We start from the raw sequence: 26,085 nt of genomic DNA, 5'->3' as shown, positions 1-26,085 counted from the left end.
TCCCAAGGTGAGGAGTGCTGCCAAAGGGAGTGTGACAGCAGACCTTGGTGTTTGGGCATCACAAAGAGGCAATTAATCACAAAAATAAAAAAAACCCAACCCACATTACATTCAATTACAATTGAAGGAGAGGTTCTTTGTTGGCCCAGCATCCTCCATCCAGGTGGCGGCTGTGGTTTCCCTTTGGACTCCCCAAAGGGAGGCAAAGCCACTGGGCTTCTTGCCCTTCTGTTCTACCCCCTGCCATGAGTTTCAGACTGACACACACGTTGAGGGGCTTGCCAGGGGTGAGGAGCACCAGAAAGCTGTATGGGGACAGGAGGCAGCGAGTGCATGGGGCTGCAGGGGAGGGCAAAGCTCCAGCTGCCCCTACGGGTCTGATTTATTAGCCCGCAGCTGGAGGCAGCAGGGCATTTTTGTGCGGAAAGCCCAATGCAGGGCTGTGCGGCCGGAGCGGCAGCGCCGCGGCCCTGCCCGTCCACGGCTCCATGAGGGCAACGCGGCGCCATGAGGGCAACACGGAGCCATGAGGGCAACGCGGAGCCATGAGGGCAACACGGCTCCATGAGGGCAACGCGGAGCCATGAGGGCAACACGGCTCCATGAGGGCAACGCGGCGCCATGAGGGCAACATGGAGCCATGAGGGCAACACAGCTCCATGAGGGCAATGCGGCGCCATGAGGGCAACGCGGCGCCATGAGGGCAACGCGGCGCCATGAGGGCAACACGGAGCCATGAGGGCAACACGGAGCCATGAGGGCAACACGGCTCCATGAGGGCAACGCGGAGCCATGAGGGCAACACGGAGCCATGAGGGCAACGCGGCGCCATGAGGGCAACACAGAGCCATGAGGGCAACGCGGCGCCATGAGGGCAACGCGGAGCCATGAGGGCAACGCGGAGCCATGAGGGCAACGCGCGCGGGGCGTGGCGCCCCCTGGTGGCGGCTGCGGCTCCCCGTGCGGCTGAGGGGCCGGGCTGCGCCGTGTGGGGTGTCCGGGGTGTCCATCGGCGGATAGAGTGTCCATCGGGGGATAGAGTGTCCGTCGGGGTCAGGGTGGCTGTGCCAGCTCCCTGTGCGTTGTTAGCAGAGCCCTGGCAACCCATGGTCCTCAGTGCAGGGGCAAAGGGAATGATTTCGCCTCCCGCCCCGCTCTGGGCGCAGGGGGTGATGCTGGCAGGTGAATGGAGGGGAGTGGGAGAATGAAGGGTGATGGCAGATCCAGCACCGGGGATGAGCCACCAAGAGCTACCAGAGTGTCTGAGGACCACGGCCTGGCTGGGCTGAGCATCTCCAGGGATGCTCCTGGTACCGGCACATTGGGGCAAATCTTCCAGCGGCCCCAAGAGGTCTGAGGCTCAAATAGCGCCTGCTCCCAAGCTGCGGAGCTCAGTTTGAGATGGCATTTAGGCGCTTAACGCCACTGGTTGCTGCGTACTGTGCCCTGGTAAGCTGATTGAATGTGTGTGCTGTGCCCCACTGCCACATCCATGCGAAGAAAATTCTAAAAACATAAATAAAAAAAACCCCCAAACTGTAACTCTGCTCGCTGTAAACTTAAGCTTGCACCTTTTACCAGTCACCTAGCAGATTGCTCTAGTATCAAAAGCTCCCCTAAAGCATCGCCACCATTTTGCCCCATGCCCTGTAGCTCCCTGAGCACCCTTGTGGAGCCGGCTGAACCCCCAAGAGACCCCACACGGGCGGCTGCTGTGGCTGTGGCATACAGATGCTCCACGAGGGTCAGGCACGAGCTAACTGAATGCATAACTTTATTAAATAAATGCTTTGTCATGAGAAAAGACAAAGATCAAAGAGTAACATAAATTATAAGTTGAATAAATAGTATACAGCAATCTTCACTTTTTAATAAAATGTGAGATTTTTTTTTTAAGTACAAAATGCTAAACAGAGCATTAAGCTCTTCTTCCATTGTCAGTTTTTCACAAACTGCTTTTTTTTTTTTTTTTTCCCACCAGTAAGATTATGAGTATTTCTTGTTTACTGGAAAAAAAAAAAAAAACAAAACAACAAAACCAAAACGAAACAACAGAGCTACCGTATGTATGTAAAGCTATAAAAAGCTACCGTAAAATGTGTAGTGAGTATTGCTTAAAGATAAAAACCAGGCAGGAAACTCGGAATCTGGTGTGTTTTAACAACTGTGTTACAACGGTGGGTAACGTGCGTGGTGGCGTCTGTCCCGGTGGCAGTGGCGGCGGCTGGTGGGGCTGGGGAAGGGGCCACAGCAGGCAGGGCTCCTAGCCAGGGCCAGGACAGCGGTCTGGAAGCGAGGTGAACTGACAGTTCTTTAAATATACAATGCTCCATTTGGGGGGAAAAAAAAAATCAACAACAACAACAAAACGAAACAAAACGAAAAAAGAAAACCAACAGCGAAGAATTTTCATGGGGAAGGTGGAGAAAAGGGGAAGGGGGGAGAGAGCGGAGAAATAGTGCAAAATGCTCTTGTACTAGTGGTTTTTCAAAGTCCACTGCAGTACAGACAAGGTAGCCCAGGCACTGAGCGCCGCTCCCGGGGCAGATGTGGTGGAAGGGCTGTCCTGAGCCATCCTTGTCCTCTCCTTCCCAGCTCGCATCCTAGATACCAACGAGGGCTTGGCGCAAATACCGCAGCCAGAGACCCCTGAGCCTCACGATTCCCCGATGCACAAACTGCCAGTGTCTCCCGCTGTGCCTCAACCCTCCCCAGCTTCCAAATCTGCCCCTTCTGGTTCTCTCATCCTTAATGCAGATGTGTGCTGCTGGGTGCTGAGAATGGGAGCACCTCATCACTGCCACCCCAGAGGGTGACCAAGCCCTCCTGAAGTCTCTCTCACTCCCAGCCCAACCCAGGCTCCAACTCGAGTCCTAAATATTAGTGCAGCCTGTAAACAGCCTCGTCCTGCCAGGGATCCTTAAGGGAGTGGATAGCTGGGGGGGTCACTTGGTGCCCCATCCTGGGAGCCGAGGTGATCTGGGGGATGAGGGTGGTGCAACCCAAATGTCCATCATTCTCCCCCCAGGTTCGTGGGGACAGGACAGGCAATGCCTTCCCAGCATGGGGTGTGCAGGGGCGTGGGGAGGCTGTGTGGGATGGATTTTGGTACTCTGGGCTCACAGGCCCCAGACTGTTTTGTAGGGAGAGGACAGAGCATTGTCCTGTGGCCCCTTCCCGGTGTTTGCGGTGGCCTTATTGTCGCACCACCGTGGGGTCCTGTGAGCTAACCCGCACCCTGCAAAAGCATTCTCCCCAAAAGGAAGGTCTGTGGGGATCTGCTGCCCTCTGCCTGCTCCCATCTCACCCTGGGGGTATGTCTCCTTTCTCTGCAGCCAAAGGCTTTCAAGTTTTGGGAAATTAAAAAATGAAACAAACAAAAAAACAAACAAACAAAAAAGTGAGAAAGAGGAAGAGAGAAGGAAGGAAGGGTCCTGGGAAAGGTGGTACTGGCCTATGACAATCAGGAGGTTTTGCACAGGGATCAGCAAGCAGACAGTATCAACAATGGTGTCCAGTGGCCCTTGGGGTTAGCTCCTCCTCCTCCTGCTGTCTTCACCCCATTCTTCACTCCTCTTGCACCCCAGCATTGACTGACCACTCTGGTTAACTCAACCCTGCTCCATCAGCCTTGCAGAGCCTGGAGGGGTTCTTCTCTCAGCCCCCACCATGCTCCCCTCCAACAACACGTAGTTACCCCACTCCAACAGGCTTTTTTGGGGGCAGATCTGCATTTGGTGGCACACTTCCTTCTTTTCAGCATGGGAAGGTGCTTTGTCCCCAGGCTGAAATGTGTTCCTCTGGGTCTCTGTGTAAGTCCATAGGCAAAACACGCCTCCACTGTCACTTGGAGGGAAATAACTGCAGGTGTCCAGTCCAGCCCTCCATCAGAGCAATGTCCTGGTGGGGGCCCACAGGGTGCTTAGGGGAGTAATGTCATCTCATGGGAGGCTATGAGGGCTCCCAACCTGTGATGGCAAGAAACCTTCACCAGAACCCCTTAGTGCAGAATCCCCCTAGTTCCATCCCCACTGGCGGGGCCTCGGTTGTGCTGTGGACCTCCATTTTTCTCTGCCCAGGTCCAGGAAGCTCAAAGGGATTTAGGGGTTCAGGAACCTTCCACCTGAGATCAGCTGTGTCCTTTGGCCAGTGCTGGCTGCCAGCTCCAGCTGTGGCAGTAGGATGTGGTTCCCAGCGGGTGTGTTTCCCCACCACAGCACACAGACCCCACAGCTCCCTTTCATTTCTTCTGCTAGCTGCAGGATCTCCTCCCAGCACCAACATTGTGGAGACCCTTGTCATGGATAAGCAAGAGGCAAGAGTCCCAAAATCAAATGCAAACCTTAAAAACAACAAATGAGTTGGGCAGGCAGCCGAGGGCTGTCCCAGCGTGCCCAAGGCAGTGGGTCTCCATGGTGCAGTGGCTGCTGTCACTTGACAAGGAGCTGGGTCCCAGGCTGAAGGCAAGGGCCCATCACAGGATCTTACTGCAGGGAAGATGGGAATCAGCCATGGCAACATGAGCAGTATCCTCAATGCAAAAGGATGGAGACTGGCATTTTCCTACCCACGGGGAAAGCTATAAACCAGCCTTAAAAAAACATGATGAAACAAAGTGAAGGTTTGGGGTTTTCTTTTCCCCTGGAGCAAACCACATTTTTGGCTGTAAAAAAAAAAAAAAATTAAAAAAAACCCTCCATAGTTGGTCATCTTTGTGGTGGCAAAGGGTGGTAAAGAGTTTTGGCCCTGATTCCCCTGTCCCCATGTAGGGATATTTCAGTCTGAGCAATGATGCAGTCCTCAGTGTTGATGAGGCCCTGATTCCACAGGCACCGATGCTCCTCTGTAACTCTGCTTCTGTGCTTAATCCAGCAGGTTATTATTTGTTTTTGGGAGGGGCAGCATATCCCCCAATTGCATATTACATTGAAACTTCCAGATTTAAAGATGAAGTGTTGCAAGGAGGGAAAGCCACGTCAATGCACACACATGTGCACACAGGTGACGAACACTTTCACACCTGGATGGACAAAGGTCAGAGTCCTGCTTGTCCAAGAAAATTTCTGACCTTCCAATCAAGATGAACTGGACAGGAAAGGCTGTATTTCCTTTTGTGATGATTTTTTTTGAAGTTCACAGATACTTTCTGAGGGTATCTGTGCTGTTGCAGGATCTGTGTTTCCCTCCCCACCTTATCTCCAGACACAAAACAAACAGTCCTGGTCTCCTCCCTTGCTGAAATCTGCCTGGAGAGGGGACAGTCATTTGAGGTGAAAATCAACTCAAGTGAATCCCAGCAACATGGGGAGGACACTCTGGAGGACTGCAAGGGGAACGTGGGTGGCCACGAGGTTTTCTCTCAAGACCCTTCAGAAAACAACTAACACGAAAACAATATAAAAATAAAAATTAACCTGCCCAAAACCCGTACTGGAAAATCACCAACTTGGAGAGCTTCCTACATCAGGGTGACCTCTGCTTGTGGCAGAGGGGTGCAGGCAGCGTTGGGGAGAGCTGCAGGACGGCAGAGCGGCCATGGCTGGTTTGTCTCTGGCTCTATCCTTTCCTTGCTGAGTCCTTGTTGTCAAAAGGCTGTTGTAGATTCCGAGTCCTCAGTTTCTTCAGGGTTTATTTTTCTCTCTTCTCTGTTTTTCCTTTTCTCTTCTTTTCTCTTCTCTTTTTTCATTTTCTTTTTTCTTTTCTCTTTTCTCTTTTTTCTTTCTTTTCTCTCTTTTTACTTTTCCTTTCCTTACTTCTCTCCATTCTTTCTTTCTTTCCCTTTCTGTTTTTTTTCATTTTCTTTCCGTTCTCTTTTTTCTTTTCCTTTCTTTTTTTCGTCTTACATGAGATGAAAGGAATCGGAGTCCCGGGGCGTGGGGAGGTGCGGAGGGGAGGGTGGAAGGGAGTCTGGGTAGATAGTGATGGGGCGGAGGGAGGGGACGCGGCTTCACTCCACATTGCTGCTGTCGAACGCGTGGCACTGCAGGTCTCCGCTCAGGAAGTCAGTCCCCGGCAGCTTCATGCCATACTTGTCCACACACCAGCACAACCCACGCTTCCGGCCCCGGGAGGGCTTGCACTGGGGAGACACCCAAGGGCAGAGATCAGGAGCTGGCCACCAGACACTGTGTGGTTGCCTCACCCCTTTCCCACCAGCAATGCAATCCCCATGGTAAGGTCTGGCTCTTGCTCTCTGCTTTCAGCACCTCCCTGTCCCTGCTGCCATCCCAGCCCAGGGTTCTCTGACTCTTCACCCTCCCTCACCAGCTCCTTCAGGATGCTTGCTTCAGGCCAGATGGCACTTGGGGCCATCAGCAAGGCCACCCACCACCAAATGTGTCTGGAGATTCTTGCAGCAGCACCCCGACTAACCCAGCAAAGGAGAAGCCTCCATCCTTCCCACCCGGGGCAGTGTCAAGCCTTCCTGGGCGGGGAGCATCTTACCTGCTTCCTCTTGTAGAAGCCCTTGCGGTCGCAGTTGGGCAGGTGGACAGCACGGGGAACCATGCGCTGGCTGCTCTTCAGCTCCTGCAGGGACGCCTCCATGTGCCTGCGGCATGGGCCCTGCACGCAGGGAGATCAAATGTGAGAAGGGGAACCCCACAGAACCTTCCAGCTGCAAAAGCCCCCAGGTGCCCCCCACGGTACCCATTTCCCAGGGGTAAAAGCCCTCCTGCAGTCACCTTCCCGTGGAAGCCTCATGAGGGAAGATGAAGGCACCCACCAGCTCAAACTCCTGCCGGAGCTCGGGGATGACAACGCGAGGGTGAGCCGTATTCTCAGCCATGCCCACAAACTTGGCCAGGGTCATCTTCTTCCGGCGGTCCTTCTTCAGGGCCTCAGCCTTGAGCTCGGAGAGGCGCCCGTGCTTGGGCCGGTAGGCCTTGGGCGGGTAGGTCTCCTCCGTCATCTCCGATGTGGTGGGCTCCTCGTGCTCCCGGGACTCCCGCTCTGCAAGGGAAGTGGCCATCAGTGGGGCTTGCTTTTGCACAGAGAGCCCCCTGCCCGACCCCAGAGGAGATCTCTGCACCAGGCAGGATGAAAACAGATAACCAAAGGAATCCAGCTTCTGCCTACAGCCCTGGCTTTATCCCACTGTGTGGTTTTTGTGTGACCTCTGAGCTCGGGACAGGAAGATGTCTAGAGGACATGGAGGAGTCAGAGGTCTAGGATGCATTTCCACATATAAGGCCAATGTTTGTTTTTGTGGAAAAAGACCAGTGTGAGGGGTCATCCTACCTCCAGGAAGGGCCAGGTGACACATAAATGATGCAGAAAAGCCCTTGTTTATCCATGCTGAGAGGATTTAGTGAAAATTCATGCTTCACCCTGCCTTGAGAAGGCAAGGGCACAAGCCAGGAATGCTTGAAGATGAGACAATTCCAAAGCCAAGGTCAATCACAGCACAGCCACCACGTGTCTGGGCAGACACTTCAGGAGTGTTACCAAAGATGTGGCTGATAAATGCTGGGATCTCCAGGGTCCCCAGCTTGCAGCCCCACTCATGGAATCAAACCAGCTCCCACCTGCTGGCACATCAAGCAGCCAGAAAAACCAAGGGTAACACTGCCAAGTAATGCTGCCTGACTGCTACTGATGGGACTGACAGCAAAGGGAACCATGTTTAGGTTCTGTCCACAGCACCCATCTTCCTGTAGACCCCCTCCTCCCTGCAAAACCTCTGCTTGCAGGATGCAGTCAGGAGCCCTGAGCAATTATATATAGGAGCAAGCTGGTGACAGTCTAAACTTAGATGACTTTTGACATGTACAACCATCAGAGTTGTACATCAGAGCGAAAAAGGGTTATTTCTTGAATAAATTTGAATACAGTTTAAAGCTCCTTGAGGTTCCTGGTCTCCTGACCCCTGGGTCTCCAGCTGTGTAATAGGGATGAAAAGTTTGTGCTGGGTCCAGCAAGTGACCACGAGGAAACTCAATGCAGCAGAAGGAAAGCATTTGAGTAGCTGAGATCTGTCCCTGGACAGCATCTCTTGCAATTTCTATGCCAGCGAACCCAGTTCATCCCCTCCTACAGGAGGGAAAAAGGCTCAGGATTAAAATAAAAGCAGATATACGCCCCCAACAAGACAAATGGGATTCTTTCTGCAGACTGACTGCTCCCTAGAGCCCAGATGCATCCCCAGGAGGAGGAAAGGTGAAGAGGATGCCATTGCTGCCCAGGGATGCCTGAGGATGCCCAGCAGGGGGGACAGACGAGAGGCTCAGTGGCAGATGGCAGCGCCAGACTGTCACACACACCTCAGCTGGGGGGTCTGGAGGCGACTGAGCTGATAGACTGGTCACTGGGTGCCCAGGCCAGCCACAGCTACGGGTCTCCTATTCCTCCTTGCCAAGGTGACCTTGCACTCTCCCAGCAAAAAACTGAAAGTTTCTCATGGCCACTTATTTATCAAAGTGGCCCTTTGTTTTTTCTGTTTCCACAAGAACAACATAGGATCAGCATCTCCAACTCAACACTCTCCTAACTGCCAAAAGCAACATAAACATAAACATAAACAATTCATGTGGCTTCCCAGGATGGCATAATTTTGCCATTTTTTCCAATGATGCTCACATGCTTGGGATTTATTCCTTGCTACAGGACTCAACTTCCTGCACAGATCAGGGCTTTAAGAGGATTACAGACAGGGGATAGAGAAGAAATTGAGTAAATTGGGAATTAATTCCCAGAGAATGAAACAATACAAGGTGCAGCTGAAGTACATCCTTTGCCTCAAAAGATATTCTAGCATCTCAAGGTCTGAAAAAGAACAGAGGCATCTGCAGTGACTAAACCCTTCTTATGGAAGTGGAACACGCTGTGTTCTGTCCCAGGAATCCCCTCTGGCACCCACATCCAGGGCTGGAGAATGTGCTGCCAGACTATGGGATGCCCTGGGCTGCCCTACAGTAATAAGAGGAGGGAAGTTTCACTCTGGTGCTGGCAACCCCCCAGTAACACAGGAGGGGCACAGCTCATTACCTCCGCAATAACAAATAAGTGAGGCACAGCTTCTTAGGGCAATCCTAACAAATAAATAACAAATAAAGGATACAAGGCAGTGAGGATTCAGTCAGAATAACAGTACAGGGTGTCCAGTCCCCAGGACTCACCATGCAATGGGGCGTTTGCAGAAGCTCAGACTGCTCACATGATCAGCAGCTTTACCCTCTTGAAATCACCTTATCCTTCCTCTCCCTGCAAGCTGCCAGCAAGCCAGAGTGAGCTGGGGACTAACGTGGAGTCCTTTCAGCAAGAATAACCGGGAGCCACAGAAGCCTTGTGTCTTGCAGACAACTGATGTGCACTATAAGCTGCCCAGATCCCAACCTGAGTCCAGTGCTTTCTTCAGGGCTGAAAAAGGACCTGGAACTGACCCCCTTCACTCTCCCTGGCGTGTGTTCCCCCTCAAGTGGGAACATACACTTGGGATGTCATGCAGCATGGCATAGAAGTGATGGGACTCCTTCATCTGTGACTCAGCAGTGGTGTCTAATTTGGGTCTTTATATCCCAGTGATAACTCCACGGATGCCTTGAAGGGATCCCTTTCCTCCAATCCTCTGAAGTTTTTTATAGCCTAATTTCCTTCAACAACAAGGCTGATGCAAACCCTTTTTCTAATAAGCAAATTTTAACAAACTCAGAGCCACCCCATGGCTTCATGTCTAGTCTGATCCACTGTTGCCCAGGGAAAGAGGGGTAAACATCTAGAAAGGCTCCTGACCAGGCCAGGCCAAAAGGACTGTGCTGTTGATGTCTAATCCATGAGCCCTGGGAAGCCGAAAATACCCACAGCAGAGCACAGGCTGTCCTGTGCCCTGGGCTGAGGCATAGTGTCTTCTCCCCACTCCAGGCTAGCCAGAGGAAGCTCCCTAACAGAAACCATTTCCAACTGCTCTCTGCAGAAGGGAAGGGGAGTAGCAAAATACCAGGCACTGTTTCTGGGAAGCCACAAATTGCTCCTGTCTGGCTGCCTGCTGTCCTTAAGAGATACCACCCAGAGCAGACTACACCTCAATCTGCCCCGCATCAAAACCCAGCCTGGTGCTCCTGGGCTTCAGATGCTTTGGACCCATGTGAGGTGCCAATAAGGTGGTGAGTGCATTCACATGGGGGAGTGGAATGTGTGGAACACTGCATCCCTTCCTGCTGACAGTACAGAGTGCAGCACAAAACTTCTTCCAAATGGCTGGGAGGCTCGAATTTTTTGTAACACATTTTCATTGGTTTCTGGCAGAAAGAATCTATTGACCGCTGCTCCTAATGAACCGTGCTCGTTACAGCCACAGCCCACTGCAAGAGAACTTGCTGTCCTGTCCAACACCACCCCCAAAAGCCACATGCACCTAAGAACTACAGGCACAACCACAGAACAACCCTGCTGAACAGCCCTCTTGATTATTATCATGATCATTACTATTTACATCATAGGCACTCACACAATACACCACTTAAGCAGGAAGGTGTTGGAGAAAGACTTAATGGGGATCTCAGTTAAACCTTTAGCACAGGAAAAACACAAATGTCATTTGTGGAGACTTTGAGAATTTGCCTAGTCCTTCCTCTGCCCCAAACTCAGCCATGGCTGTTCAGAGTCATTGCATATGGGGCTTACACAGAAATCCTGTTCTTAGGTACCTGGCTGCTAAAAACCTTGAGTATTTTCCCCAGCTGCCCTTCCCATTTATTACCACTCCAGAGAAGGGGACATACTTGACCTACACCAAAACTTCCTGGTACGGGCAGGCAAATTCCTCCCTGACCTAGACTTGCACCTGTGGCCATGATGAGAAAATAAAAATTCCTCCTTCCTAGTCAGCACACAGAGACAGCTACTGTGTTTGCATTCTCAAGATGCAGGCAGGGAAGGGATGATGCAGGCAGAGAAGGGCTGTAAAGAGAGGAGAGTCATCTCATCTCGCACCCTTTGGCAGCTGGAGAGTAGAACTAGCAAAAGCATTCCTGAGCTCCCCAGAGGCCACCAGACTGAGCTTTCACCCGCCTAATGAAGAACAGCTCGCTCCCCTTGCCGTCCCAGGCACAGCCCCCAGCACGGTGTGACCGGCTCCAGCCCTGCTGGGGTGGTTGGGGAGCAGCACAGCCCCCAGCACGGTGTGACCTGCCCCAGCCCTGCTGGGGTGGTCGGGGAGCAGCGCAGCCCCCAGCACAGTGTGACCTGCCCCAGCCCTGCTGGGGTGGTCAGGGGAGCAGCACAACCCCCAGCACAGTGTGACCTGCCCCAGCCCTGCTGGGGTGGTCAGGGGAGCAGCACAGCCCCCTGCACAGTGTGACCTGCCCCAGCCCTGCTGGGGTGGTCAGGGGAGCAGCACAGCCCCCTGCACAGTGTGACCTGCCCCAGCCCTGCTGGGGTGGTCAGTGGAGCGGCCCAGGCGCTGTGCCTGGCTGGGGTCACTGCTGAGACCACCGCCCTGGTGAGGTCAGGCAGTGAGCTCAGGCAGCCGCCCAGCCCCAGGCCATCTGGCACCCACTGGAGGCAGAGCAGCCAGTGATGGAGGCTGCAGCCAGTCCCTCCACTAGCCCAGGGTGTTGTCTGCTGGAGAGCCAGCTGCAGTGTGCCTTGGACTCTGAACGAACTTTTGTGCTTTGGTGGGGTCTTGGCACCAGGCCGGTGCAGTCTGTCCGGTAGGGACTGGCAAGCGAGCATGCTGGTAATGCTTGCAGGTGATGAGAGGCTCAGAGGAGACACCACACACTAAGGACAGAATAACAGCAGCCCTGCTGGGACTGCCACCCCACCTCCCACAAGTCTCAGCAATGTGCAACAGACACTTAAATCTATGTCACATAACACCCAAATGCTAACGCTGAGGTGTTCTGGATGGCCAAACTCCATGTGTAAGTCATTGCAGAGATGCTGCACCCTCCAAATTGTGACCAGCCCCATCATTTGGCTTGGGTAATGATTTCAGGGTGGAGCGAAAGTCCAGTCTCTTCTCCTGTGACTCCAATTATCACACTTAGGTCTCCAAAGTTCTGAAGTTAACAAAGGTAACTCCTACCACCTCTTAAGTCTTGGTCCCCTTGCAGTCTGTGATGTAGTTCCCATGGGTCAAGCTGTTTTGCAGACACAGAAGCAGTAGTAAGAAAACACAGAACCTATTTCCTTCCCTGGGAATTAGGAACTTCAACAGCTGCCAAAGGCAGCAAAACATTTTTGTGATTTGCAGAGCGTGGAAGGAAGTCTTTAGCAGTCAAAGCACTGTGAAGTGCTCCCAGAAACACCCAATCTGCCCCACCACACCCAGACACCTACTAAAGACAGATGATCAGAATCCAATCAGTCCATGGTTCAAAAGCCACACAAGCTTTTGGAAGAGGGGCTCCAGGGTATTCCAGTATCTTATACCCCTGTGACAACATGGAGAAAATTGATGAGACCTCACTCCCTTGCTCCACTGAGACACCTTTTAAGGGAGGGATATGGATCAGTAAGGCCAAGGTCAGAGAAGAGATGGAAAAGCATCCAGAGAGTTGGCTTGGAAAGTTAGGACTTATCTCCATTTTATTAAGCCAAGAGCCAAGGAGGATCCATGGGAACAGCTCAGGAGCACCTGAAGAACCTCAGATAACAGGCACTGATGGCAGAGAGATGTGCTATTCTGTGGCCTTTTTTTTTTTTTTTTAAGTTATTGTTTGGTCTTTGCTGAACTAGCCTGGAAGACCAGCTCTTTCTCAGGTGATTAATGTCTCCTCAGCAGAAACCTGCGGATGCAGATTCTGCTGTATCAGCCACGGCTCACCTGCAGAGCGTGAATATCAGGTGCTTGGGCTGCCCCCAGGTTCACACAGGATTCATGGGAAAGGGAGATCATCATCCTGATGACCTCGGTGTCCTCATACAGAGCTGGATGGGGGAGAAATGCAGCTCAGCATGTGGGAAAGGAGCTCTCAAGGGAGCCAGCTCAGCTTTTGGTCTGCTCTGGAAGTGCAGGACCTATCTGTAGGAGTGGATCTCTGGGTCAGCACGACTTCGCAGTGCCAGCAAATGCCATGGAGGTGGGAGAGGTGCAGCTATGGGAACTGGAAGCTTAAGGAAGTATCTGTGTTGCTATGTGCCAGATGGTACTTTCCTCGGTTGCTCTTCCTTACTGCAGTCACAAAATTAAACTGTGAGAGCAACTCTGTAGAGCAAGGAGAAAAGCAGGTTAGAATATGGGAAGCTTCATGAAGGAAGCTCCTTCCCTACACACTGCTAGCTGTTAGTTCAGCAGTCTCCAAGCACCCATGCTCTGCTGGAAGAGCCAAGCTTGGGCACCAGCTGATGTGTTAGGCTGGTGCTGCCTTGAGATGCAAAAATAAAAACTCTGCCTGAACAGAAGGTGTTGTCTTTGTCTCCTTCCAAGGATGTCCCAAATCTGTTTACAATCAGTTCTCTGTGCAGGTGTGGGAGTCTGCAATGCACACACAAGACACACCAAGGCCAGGTGAGGATCTGAGTCAACAGGCAGCATAGCCAGATACTCTGGGTTCTCATAGCAATGATTTCTGTCCAAGAGAGAACCCAACATGTCTAATCAATAAAAGAACTGGAAATTTTCCAGAGTTTCACCCTCTGGTAAGATGATGAACAAACATCCATCCATTTCAATTAAATGATGCTGATGTGCACCATCTTGCAAAATTGCAGGCACTCTGTTGCTAGATATCTGCTTATATCAGCCTGACATTTCCTGAACAAAGTCATCTTCCACAGAACTGAATTGGCAGGTGGAGGGGAAGGAAGTAGTGGAGGACTAGATTTATATCAAGAAGCTCCTGTTGCTGATGCACTGATGATAGGAAGATAAAACATATTTCCTTCACATCATCTGGAGACTGCAGATGTTCCCCATTCCATATGCTGAAACTGCAGAAGAAGCTGAGAGCTGAGTTATGACCCACAGAAATCTAAATAAATCATCTTTCAATATCAGAGTGACCAAGACATATTCTTCCTTCCTGGAAAGGATGAAGTAATTCAACCTTTCTTAGTCTCATATCTTTTCCAATAAATCCACCCTAGTGGCTGATTTCACTGGTTGCAATAAAGGAGGCAAACCCATACCAAGCTGCCAAGAAACTAAGAGCAGAAGAGATTAAAAAAGGAAAACTCAGAGAAGACTGCATGACAGTCTCTGCCTAACTGACACAAAGGGTGAGGAAAATCTGGATTAGCTCCTGAAAGGCATCATTGGATTGTTTACCAGCATGGTAAACATTTGTGACAAAAAGATGAGAACACACATGCTTTAAGGTTTTCTGAATGAAAACAGAAGATTGTTTGATCATCTGGCCACCAGGGATGACTCAGAAAACATCTTTCTGTGCCCGCAGAAATGAAGGAGGTGTGATGGGTTGGAACCCTAAAAGTGTCCATCAACTGTCTGACTGTCATTATTGCACGAAGAAGAACCAGGCAGGGGAACTTTTTGGATGCAGGTAGCTCAATATCAGCAGTGGAAGAAGTTTAACTAGGGAGAAGGAGTTTTCTAAATGGGGCTTGTCTTTAAAACTCAGGTTTTAGACCTGAGTGGTATCAATATACATGAGATATCAAGAAACCTGGACTTAAAAGCAGGTGCTGCCAAGATGCTGATGCTGTTTTGGTTTCTGAAACCCAAGTATTACAAATCATAGTAGAGTCAGGTGCTAAGAAGGCCTTAGAAGCTGGCCCATAACCAAAAAAGAGCTGCTGGTGGCTATCAAGAGCTGGGATGTCAGTGTGGATATTGTAGCTTTTTACCTTAGGAGCAGTATGAAATTGAGAGGAAAATCATATATTAAAGGAGAGGATAATGAGAAAAGGGTGTCCTACCAAAAATGCAGACACTACAGGTTATGCAGACACTAAGCTCTCTGGCCTATTTATGGATGAAGGTGGACAGGGTTCTGAATCTGATTTTGTTTCACGTTGAGCAGAAGTTTTAACAACTGCTGTAATGGGACTGAATCCAGGAAACATTCCTGCCAGAAGTTGGTGGTCTCCATCCTAAGATATGTCCCCAGAGATAGTTACTGAGAGTCTCTGTTGGCCTCAACAGCAGTCAGGAGCTGCAAGAGCCAAGAAAGCCAAAGCCCTTGCTTGCAACAAAGAGAGAGGAAAAGGCCCATCAAGGTGGAGTGTGAGATGCACCTGTGCCAGGTGTTGGACAAGAACTGTTACAACACCAAAAGTATTTCAGGCGTGCAGCTGTGATTGCAAACTCCAGCGTAGCCTGGATTCACTTCTAGGCCTTCAGCCTCACTTTCCCAGTTTTGCCTTAAACCAGATGTAAAAGCTGTGTGAGATCATCCATTGCTCATCTCTGTGTCAGCACCAATGACACATCATCACATGTACTGTCCATGCTGACTATTACCACCTCTGAGGGATTGAATTTCCAACCTCTGCCCTCAGGACTCCTTTCTTAATGGCTCCTTCTCTCAGAAAGCCTTTGCCTGCAGTAGGCCTGGATGTTATTTAATCTCTGAGTACACCTAAGTAGGATCACAAAAAAGTGATCACATTCACACTCACACAATATTGATAAGGAGAAATTTGCCCAAGCTTGATCCTAATGGATGACTCTTGCCCCTCTCATTCCACTCTGTACCACTGCATACATTAGCAATTTCTTTTAGTCCAACACAATGGACTAAAGGCTTTGGAATGTTGAAAAATCCCTGTGGATCTCTTGATGGAGAAAAGGGCACAGACCTCCATTTTGGGGTCTAAAATTCCATGAAAGACAACTGACCACCCCTTGCCACAGGTCTGGAGCCTTTCTGGAATGATAAAATCCTTTCTGCACTTTGTTGTTTCTCCTGCAACCTCAGGCCACTGCTGCTTTTGCAAAACCAAATAACTGGCCACTGAAATGGTTATGAAATGATGCAGTAAAATTTCACCCACATCTACTATTTCACCAGGAAAGAAGGATGCACAAGTAAGAGCAATGACTGTATGTCACTTTGTATTTAGATAAAATATCTGAAGATATGTATATATCTGTGGCAGCATAACTGACAGCTGGACAGGTGTAAGATGTGCAATTCTTCCCTAGAAAACTTTTCTTCCTTTCCAGCATCTCCTTTAAATTAGGAAGTGAATGCCAGGTTCCATAGTTTTTACTGACTTATTTAATTACAGATTTTCATCATTAGTCTAACACATAACATCTGATTTCTTAAGCATGAATAATAAATGGCTCTGTTGATTTAATTGTCCTCTGATGAATCCCATCTGTATTTGGAAAAATAAAATATTTCTACTGTTTTTCTACAAAAAAGAATTATGCATCTTGGCCAACTGTGCCCCCAAAGTTACCTTTAAGAAACATTCCTTCTTCTGTTTATCTAGGCAATCATTTCCCTAAGTATCTGTCAGGATTACTTTCTTGCCCTTAAATAGCAACCAGACAAGTCATCTCCATCAACATAACAATTATCTCCATCATCAAGCCAGCTGTGTCCATCCAACAAGCAAACAAACCAAACTGCAACAACAGCCCTCGAGGCTCAAAGCTGCAAAGAGCTCTCCAACTCTGCCAGAGCCAGCAGCCTTTGCTTTGGCCCCACAGTCCTTCGAGGACTGAGGCAGCTGGTTCCCATTGAGGGGAGAGGTGCCCAAAAGCCTTTGATTTTCTGGCCCTAGAGGAAAGGTGCTCAGCATCCTGCAGGATCAAAGCCTGCCAGGCTAACAGGGAACAGTGTGCCAGTTTGCTGTGGGAGATACTGACCCCCCCACTCCCACATTCTGCATGGAAGAGACAGTACCACCGGGGTGGAGTTACAATAAAAAATGATGGGAATATCAGAGAGGTCTGGAGAATAAGGGCAATAGCAAGAGCAAGGTCTTGTGCATCTCACACCAGAAATGCCCACTGACCTCACAAGAATAAATTTAATATGCCTCCTCAAAGTTTAATCTGTTGACCAGAGCCTCTCACACTCATCCTGGAATCATCATAGACAGAAGATTTACCAAAACATGCTGAGAAATGGATTCCTTGAGAGCAAATTTGCTCACATCAAATCACCGAGAGTCCCAAATTTCTGCAAACACATTATGCTGGCTCCTGCTGGGATTAACTTCAAGCAGTGGATTGACATGAACACTAAGGGGTCCTCTCAGATCACAAGCATCAAAGAGCCACCTCAAAAACAACATCTTGCTGAGAGTTGCCTTGGATACACAGCTGAAGGAGCACAGTGTCTTGTGGGGGTTGAGTGGTGCCAGGATGGGGGATGTCACCATCTGGACCCCTCCAGGATGACCTGAGGCATGAATTGTGAACCATGCCCAGTGATCTTAAATGGGCAGCCCTGGGATCCAGGAGCTGGCACAGCTGCTGCCCCACTCCATGTCCTTGCCCCATGTATTGCCCTGGGGACACCCAGTGTGCAGGCTCATGCTCACTGGACCCAGTGGGCCAGGTCTTAGGGGATTCCAGCATGGGGGGTCAGGTATCCCTCTCCTTCTCACCAGCACAGCCTCCTCGTACTTTTGACTATTCCTGTGCTGATGATGAACAGATAATATCTACTTTTCCTCTGTAAAAAAACTTATAAATGACTAGGTGGTTATCAGGCTGGCTGCCAGTGAGTTCACACAGGCCAAAGATGATCTTTGGATCATCTCTGTCCTCTGCATGAATCATGGCATTGGGTCCTGCAGCTTCCTCTGCTCAGTGCTGGATGCTCTTTCTCCTGCCCTCAGCTGCTACATTCCAGCAAACATGCCATCTTTCCCCAATCCAATTCTTCTTTCACACCTTCCTGAAGGCCAGTTGTTGCTGCCTGGGCATGGAGAAGTTTGCAGGATTGCAGATGGTGCCCCTGGAACCATCTCCTTTCACCTACAACACCGGGCACTGGTGCCCTGGCAGCAGGACCAGCTGTCCTTTGCAAGTCACAACTTCACACCTTCGCTGTGGAGAATTTGCTTGCTTGACATGGGAAAATCTGCCCTCAAGAAATCTCCCAGTGTATTATCTTAGTCTAGCCAGAAAACACAAGCCACCTCCAAGCACAGGGATGAGTTTACATCCACACAGCTGGCTGAGAGGAGGATAGATATTGCATCTATCTCCTTCCTCACCTCCCATTGTTTGATATGCTCACCTGGTGCATCTCATTTCTGAGCCCTCAGTGGGAGGACAGGGTAAGCTGATCTGTATGCCAGCATCTGATCTTCATGGCAAAATATGATGTGCCAGTCACAACCAGAACCCCTGCATCTAAGAGAGGTTTGTGTGTGCTGCCTGGAAACCATTCTGCCTCCAGAGACAAGAATGCTCCCTGTGTGTGCTTGCACACATTAAATGTTTATGCAGGCGTGCGTGGGCGTGTGAACACGGGTACATGTGTGCATATGCTCACACGCATATCTTCCCTGTGCATATTAATCCTGGCTCTGCAACCCACATCGAGGGGCAGGTGTTCCAGCCACATCCTCCACTTATGTCTGGCCTTGAATTTGCACTACTAAGTGCTTGGGTCAAAAACCAAAAAACAAAACAAAACAAAAAATCCAAAAAACCAAACAAACAGAGAAACAGAGGGGCAGGATTTGCCGTGCCATGAGCGCTTTTATCTGCCCAGCTGAGAGGAGGACGGCAAGCCCCGGAGGGACTGAGGTTCCCGCCACCCCTGCCAGGCTGCTCCCAGGATTTTGGGTTTGCACGGCGAGTTTTGGAAGCGCTCCCGCAGCCGCTGTGCGGGCGCGGGGAGCAGAGCCCGCAGCGGTCGTTAGGAGGAAGCAGAGCACCGCGCTGCGGGCCGGCCGCCGCCTCTCCTCCTCCTCCTCCGCCTCTGCCCTGCCCGACACGTGTGACAAACCGAGCGGCACAAGACACTGGCGGATGTCAAGAAGCTGGCACAGGAGGTACCCAGTGTTTCCTACCCCCTTTTGTCAAGCCTGAGGGGACACCCCGCAGTCGAGCAAGCGCTTCCAGTCGCACATGACTGCTGGTGTCACTGACGCGCCAAAGCCGCGACCGTCATCTGGGCTCGGGATGCTGCTGCTGCTGCTGCTGAAGTATGACACAAGGAGGCACAGTGGCTTCCCCAGCATCCCTCAGGTTTGCAGAGGCTCTGTGTGAGAGCAGCGGCGGTGCAGGCTCAGGAGGGGGTCCCTGCCCTGCCCTGGAGCGCGTCCCGGGCTGGGGAAGCTCGGGGCCAGCTCTATCACTCATGCACGCACGCACGCACAGAGCCACGTCTTTTCTCCGGTGAACTCTCCTGGCACTCGGCAGGAATTTCATTTGGATCAGCTACTTAATATTCTCTCTCCTTCCTTAGAAACCAGGCTGCCGAAAAATCCTTCCAGCCAAGGCCCCTCCTTTCCTGTTTGAACCACCCCATCCCTTCCTCCCCCGTACACACACACACCGCAGAAACCCAGCTCTCTTGCTGGCACCTGATGGATTTCACTCTCTCGCTCTCTCTCTCTTCTTTTTTTTTTTTTTTTTTTTTTTTAAATATATTGTTATTGAAACTCCAGATCAAAAGAAAAATGGAGATTTTCCTGTTTTGTGTCTGAGGTTTTGCAGGCCTGTTGATACTAGCTTTCACCTTGAGAGCCTGGAGCTGCTTTGCACAATGGACCTGCGGCTCGCACCTGCCGGGTCCCTGCCGGGGTGACATGTGCCCTGCTCCCCTGACCCCTGCCCTAACCCCACCCTCACCCCGGACCTCGGCACAGAGCTGCCCACCTGCCTTGCCACATCCCCTCTGCTCACCCCTGAAGCACCCCCAAATGTACGGGAAGGGAGAATGGGGTGGGGGGAAATATGTTGGGGAGCAGCAAAGGACAGCACCAAACACAAGCTGCAGGAAATTTGGGTTCGGCAGCACTCCTCCTCCTCCACCTTTCAGCTGACGCAGCAAAGATGATTTTCTTAGGGCTAATTCTGCAAACCCTCCCCCCTTTCCCCTCCTGGTTATCGTTGGCTCACGGTTTCATGAGGAAACTTGCCAAGTCTTGCTCGCTTTCTAGAAAGAGAGCGGGAATGAGAGAGAAGGAAATACTTGACAACCTTTGTTTTTCCATGTGCCTTTTTAGGGCAGCAGGCTCCAATCTGTGCCCTCTGCTCCCTGGTGCTCAGCCTGACCTTGCTGTCTCAGCAGGAGGAAGTCTGGCAGGAGCACAGGGGAGAAAAATGGAAAGACGTGGTATATTTCAAAGGAAACCTAAACAAAACAGAGAAAACCCAGAATCCTGCAGCCTGTGCCATAAATGAAGCTCATTCATGTTTTTTTTACCAGGAACAGTCAATTGCAGACGTGATGTTTGGCTTTCAGTAAAGGACACTGTCTGACTGTTGTGGGAGGAAGGACTACAGGGACCATCCTGTCAGTACCCACATATCCATCTACTTAAAACAAATCATACTAAGGCTCTTTAATCCCACACTTGCTTTCATGTCTGAACAAACCAGGAGGACATCCTGCTCATTACCTCTAAGATTCCTCAGTACCACTGTGCCCAGCATACATATGAGGAAACTGAGGCATGGTACCTGCAAGCATCTCATCCCTGGGCAAGACACCTGCCCTTACAGGACAGCTAAGCCTGGGCTCCCAGGCTCTGGCTCTTGCAGTGCTGCTCAAATGCAGTCCTACCTTCCATAAGGAGGAAAGCATCTGCAATTTTAAACTTGGCCAGCATGAGGGCAGAAATAGATAGAAATTCAGTTTGATCTAGTCCTCACCACTGTCACATAGTTTATTTTGCAGAGTGCTGATTTTTTTCTCAGCGGTTCGCAGCTCAGGGCCAATTTTGGTCATTGATAGATGGGAGGGCCAGGCCAGCTTCCCCAGTGCACGGTCCTTGTGCTGCTGGCCAAGCTGGCAGAGGCCAGAAAGTTCAAGTCAAACTTAATTTCTTTTCTTGCCCTGTTGCTTAGAAACATGCCTATAAAAATATACTTTGTTCTCACACGCTACCAGTCGAATGCCAAGTGACTTTCTCCCCCCCCATCCTCAGGAATTCCTGATTTATTTTTTATTTCTTTTTTGCAATTGCATAAATCTCAAGAGGAGCCTGCTGGTCTCCTGTGGCTTCTTGCAGCAGCCTTTCCCATCCAGGCTTATCTGCTGTCTGTGAACAAAACCTGTCAAAAAGAGGCCCCTGCGGCACTTGGGGAGTCCAAACTGGAAGTGCAGGTAGTGCCAGGGGGTTGGTTTGCACGACAAACCTGCCACCGCTTTCCTGCCCCTCTCCTTGTTCATCCACAGGGTATTCCCCATCCCAAGAAAATCAAAAGCAGTGGAATTACAAGGGACCTGGCTAAAGTTTTCACACAAAGCACCTGCTAAAGGAGCAGTTTACTTGGGAATTGTGAGGCAGGTGAAACGGAAGGACACTCAAGCCAAAACTTTTCAGGTGTCAGTATGGGGCACCCTCACACAGGCGCAGGGATGAGCCCTGCTCTCCTGCTGGGTTTCAGCTGCTGGGCTTTGCCTTCCTGACCACACTGCCTGCCCCTGGCCACGCACACACACGTGCAGAGTAAATAAACACCAGGATGACGTGCTCCGGGATCCTTTGCCTATCTCTGCTGACAGTGGTTACTGCTCAGCTTCCTGGGCTCCACGGCAGGAACGTGGCCCCTGGCCTCACCCTCTGCTCCCTGTGCAGGTCAGCTCCCAACCCTCATCCCTTACAGCTGCCCTTCCAAAAACCAAGCTCAGCTTTGCTGTTTCTGGCTGATTAAAGGGAGTTTGGACATCTGATGTAATTCGAGGGAGGGGGGAAGTTATTACACACAGAAATTTGGTTTTGCTCTGAAGGATGGTGCGTAGCAACGCAACCACTGCCTGCAAGCAGCAAAGGGGAAAAATAATAAAAGCATCACGATTTATTAGGTGCTAGAAAGGAGAAACGGATTCCCGTTGCATGGGTATAAGCAGACACTTGCTAACAAGTAGAAATGACTGTTTCGTGGACCAAGAAAAGTGAGGGTTTCTGGTTTGGGTTGTTTTTTTTTTTTTGCCAAGTGGTCCCCCAGACATACAGACACCCTCCCTACCTCCCCTTCACACCGTGGCAGAAATACAGATGTATTTGGAGGAATATAGGGACTCTGTCCTCACATGAGCTACAGGATTCAGAGATGGGAGTGAAATGAGTGTCAAAATGAAAGAGTGCTTTTTTTTCATGCTTTTGTCACGTGCAAGGTGCAAACACTTCAGAAGCTTGGCCTTGCACTGGTGCTGCTGTGCTTGCCTTCGTGCTTGCTTTTAACCTGTTCTTGCCCGTTGTTAGCCACACCACCATTACGTTTTATAAATGCATGTCCTGTCCCTAATGCACCTGCTCTGTTCATCTCCCTGAGCTAAAGCCCATCACCCAACAAAGATGCCCAGCAGCTGGCAGACAGAAAGAGCAGGCTGTAGTGATTCCAAGGAGGAAGTGTGAGGCAGAGCAACAAACCTGGGGGTGGCTGAGGACTTTGGGAATAGGGCTGCTGGTTGAAAGGAGATGCCCTGCTCTCCTCTGTACTTCAATCTGCAGAGATCAGCTCGGGCCCCAGAGCAAGGTGGAGGATATGGTGATAGAAAGTTGTCAGGGAGAGGGTTGAAGACAGGGATGCAGGAAAGATGTAAAGGATGCAACTGGGGAAGGAGTGGGGTGCAGCTGCTAAAAGGGTGCATCTGGGAAATGGGGAAAGAAAACCCTTCTGCTGGAGATGGGACATTCACGAGGCAATAAAGGAAGGCAGGGTGGGGGGAGGCTGTGAGATGATGCAACAGGAGGTTTGACCAGAGCACAGATGGAAGGAAGGATGGGAAAAGTGGCAGGGGGCATGGAAGAACAGTTAGGGGGGTGGGAAACTACCCAGAAAGATGGAAAAGCAACTGTAGGTGTGGGTGGAAGAACAGCTAGAAAGATGTGAAAGTAGATGGAAAGGTGGAAAAGCAATAGGGGGGTGAAAGAGCAGCCAGAGAAGTAAGTGGTGGTGGTGGTAGAGATGCAGACAGAAAAGATGGAAAAGCAACTGGGGGCTTGGAAAAGTTGCTCGTGGAGGGGGTGGGGAGGAGAGAGAACGGGGAAATAGATAGAAAGATGGAACAGCAGCCAGGGTCTGTAATTGTGTGAGAGAAAGAGTAAAGTCAGGCAGAAAGGCAGAAAAGTAGCCACAAAGATGGAAAAGCAGCTGCTGGTGGTGGAGGGGAATGGAGGAGCCAGGAAGGCGAAAAAGCACACGGCGGGGGAGAGGGGGGGAGGGGAGATGGAAAACCGGGCGGAAAGATGGAAAAGTAGTCGGGAAGGCGGCAAAGCAAGTGGGGGCACGGAACAGCACCTGGGAAGATGGAAAAGCAGCCGGCGGGATGGGAAACCAGCGGCGGGGGCAGGGAAGAGCAGCCAGTGGGAGGGAGCAGAAAAGCAAGCGGAAAGATGGAAAGGGAGCCGGAAAGACGGAAAAGCAAGCGGAGGGTCATGGAAGAGCACCCGGAACGAGGGAAAACGAGCGAGGGAGCTGGCGGCGGGGTGGGAAAAGCGGGCGGAAAGATGGAAAAGGAGCCGGCAAGGCGGATAAGCATCCGGGGGAGCTGCGGCTGGAGGGTCGGGGTCACTCACCGGCCTTGGCTTGCTCGCGGTAGCTCTTCTCGCTGAGGCAGACGGCGGTGCCGTGCAGCAGGGCGTGCAGCGGCTTCTCCTCGCCCTGGCGCGGCAGGCAGCGCAGCCCGCGGGCACAGCGCTCGGTGTAGACGCCGCAGGGCTGCCCGGCGGGCAGGGCGCAGGTGAGGCAGCAGCCGCAGCCCGGCTCCTTCACCAGCTCGCAGCCCAGCGGCGGCGGCGGGCACAGCGACAGCGCCTTGGCATCGCAGGGCTCGCACTGCACGAAGGAGCCCAGGCACCGCGACAGCCCCGGGCAGGCGCCCAGCAGCACCAGGAGCCGCAGCAGCATCGCGGCGGGGATGCTGCGGGACGGGGCGCGGGGGGCTGCCGGCAGCGGGCGGCGCTGGCTTTCCGCTTGCCCCTTCGGGGGCCAAGGGAAAAAAAAATTAAAAAAAAAAAAAAGAAGAAAAATTTAAAAACAATAAAGAGCTTTTAAAAAATAAAATTCAAAAAGGAAAGCGCAGCCCCTGCTTGCAGGCGCCCCACTCTGGGGGTTATTCTCGGGGTGCGAGACCCTCCTGCTTTTCTTTTGGCGTTGGGAGAGGGGGGATGTCTAGATTTCCTTTTTTTTTTTTTTTGTCTTTTTCCCCCCCTGTTTCTCCTTTCAGCTTTTTCTTGCCTCGAAAGAGGGAATTCGCACCGCGATCCGCGGGAGCGCAAAGAAGAGGGAGGGAAGGAGGGGGAAAGGGAGCGAAGCCTGCAGGGGTTGCACAGCCTACAGGTTGCAGGGGGAGGCGGGGGGGAGCAGGGGTGTTTGGGGAGGTGGGACGGCGATTTCACACACTCACTCACGCACACACACACTCACACTCTTCCCAAAGGGCTGGGAGGAGGCAGGTTGGGAAGGGAGCAAAGTTCCTTGAAAACCAGTGTTCTGCTAATAATGCATCAAAGCAGTCAAGAGGAGAAGAAAAAAAAAAGAAAAAAAGAAAACGCAGGACTAGGAAGAGGGGATGCAAAATTCCCCTCCCTCTTCTTCTGCAGGAGGAAAAGTCTCTCCCGGCGCAGCGAGCTGCTGGGAAGCTTGGTATGAAGCAAAGTTGTGTTTCGATCGGCTCTGTTCAACTCTCCCGCTTTCCTCTTCCAAGATTTGCAAAGGAAAAAAAAAAAAACAAGACCAAAAGAGTAAAAAAAAAAAAAAAAAAGTTTTTCTGCAAAGTTGGAGTTTTTTGTTGCAAAGTCGGCAGAGGAGCGGTAAAGAATCAGGGGGAAAGGAAAAAAAAAAGAGGAAAAAAATCCACTTTGTAGATCTCCCAACACTTTTCCCCTGGAGAAGTTTCTAAAGAGACTGAATACTGCAGAACAGGCTGTCTTTTAAATAGACTGCCTCTGGCTGCCTGCCAGCCCCTCGCTGCAATTTGAGATCCCAATGACACCTCAGCTTGACTAGGTGCCAGCAGCGAGGGCCCTATCAGTGCGCGCTCGGGCCGTGGGGGTGGGGTGCGCTGCTCCTGACTTCTGGGCTTCAAACCCCGGGCACTGATCAAGGATAATATTATGAGCAGAGACAAGGGGAGGAGGGGAAGCCGAGCACCGGAGGGGGGGAGGTGGGGGGAAAGTTCAGATCTTCACGGTTTAAAAAAAAAAAAAAAAAAAAAGCAGCAAAGGGTTGCTGTTGGGTTGCGGGGCAGCAGGGAGAGTGGATGGGAGAGGTCAGGGCTCGGAGTTTGGGGAGGGATTGAGTTAGCAGGGCTGATGTGAGGTGCTGGTGGGCTGTGCAGCCCTCTCTCCTGTGCCTGGGCAGCCAGGCTGGGAGCTCCAAAGGTGAGCAGCAGGGGATGGCTGGGTCCCTGCCAGCCAGCTCCTGTCCCCCTCCCGGGCCCGGGAAAGAGCCTTTGTGTGTGCAGAGTGCCCAGCCCTCCTCTGCTGTCCCTCTGCCCCCGGGCGAGGTTTAAAACCGCGGTGAAGCTGTGCCGGGCAGCGCCCCTGACACCCCTAAGCAGCAAGGGTTAACACGGCCGGACAGTGAGCAGAGGGAGGGCTGGGCTGCTTGTAAGCACTGTGTTAGATTCCTCTTTGGAAAAGTTCGCTGTTGCTCAGGGCATGCCAGAAAAGAAGGGGAATTTTGCCATGTGAAATCCAATTTGCACGTTTTAGCTCATTCTTATGCCTCTTGCCCCGCACAAAATGGGGAGTGAGAAGAGAGGGGGGGGAAAAAAAGCGCTTTGCAGTGCTCATCCCCTGTCCTGGGCAGCTTGGGGTTTGTTGTCTTTTGTTCCACCGCTGCATTCCTCAGGGTTACAGTTCTCCCGGCCCTGGTCCTTCTCACTTGCCTCCCTTAGCTCTCATTCATCTCTAGGAGCAGGGGAGCTGGGAGCGGAGGGGAGGGAATCTCCAAAACTGGGGCTGCAGCCCCCGCAGCTGAGCCCAGGGGTTACACCTGGAGCAGGGGGCTGAACAGAGCCAAGGGTGGGAGTCTGCTCAGAAGCTGAAGCACGGGGGCATCTGCCAGGGCAGTGGGAAATTCAAAGG

General features: G+C 51.4%; 1 protein-coding gene across 1 annotated transcript; it reads right to left on the bottom strand.

The window, feature by feature from the left end:
- Positions 1-1,757: 1,757 nt before the first annotated feature.
- On the bottom strand, positions 1,758-24,919 carry IGFBP5 (insulin like growth factor binding protein 5). Its single transcript, XM_079310804.1, has 4 exons — positions 23,572-24,919; positions 6,725-6,951; positions 6,445-6,564; positions 1,758-6,079 (listed from the first exon to the last, which is right to left on the bottom strand). The coding sequence occupies exons 1-4, from the start codon at positions 23,900-23,902 to the stop codon at positions 5,948-5,950; spliced, it is 810 nt and encodes a 269-aa protein (XP_079166930.1). The 5' UTR covers positions 23,903-24,919; the 3' UTR covers positions 1,758-5,947.
- Between the last annotated feature and the right edge of the window lie 1,166 nt (positions 24,920-26,085).

Source organism: Erithacus rubecula (genome assembly GCF_903797595.1).
Source record: "Erithacus rubecula genome assembly, chromosome: 8".
In the NCBI taxonomy this organism is placed as follows: domain Eukaryota; kingdom Metazoa; phylum Chordata; class Aves; order Passeriformes; family Muscicapidae; genus Erithacus; species Erithacus rubecula.
This window is presented reverse-complemented; position numbering and strand designations above follow the sequence as displayed.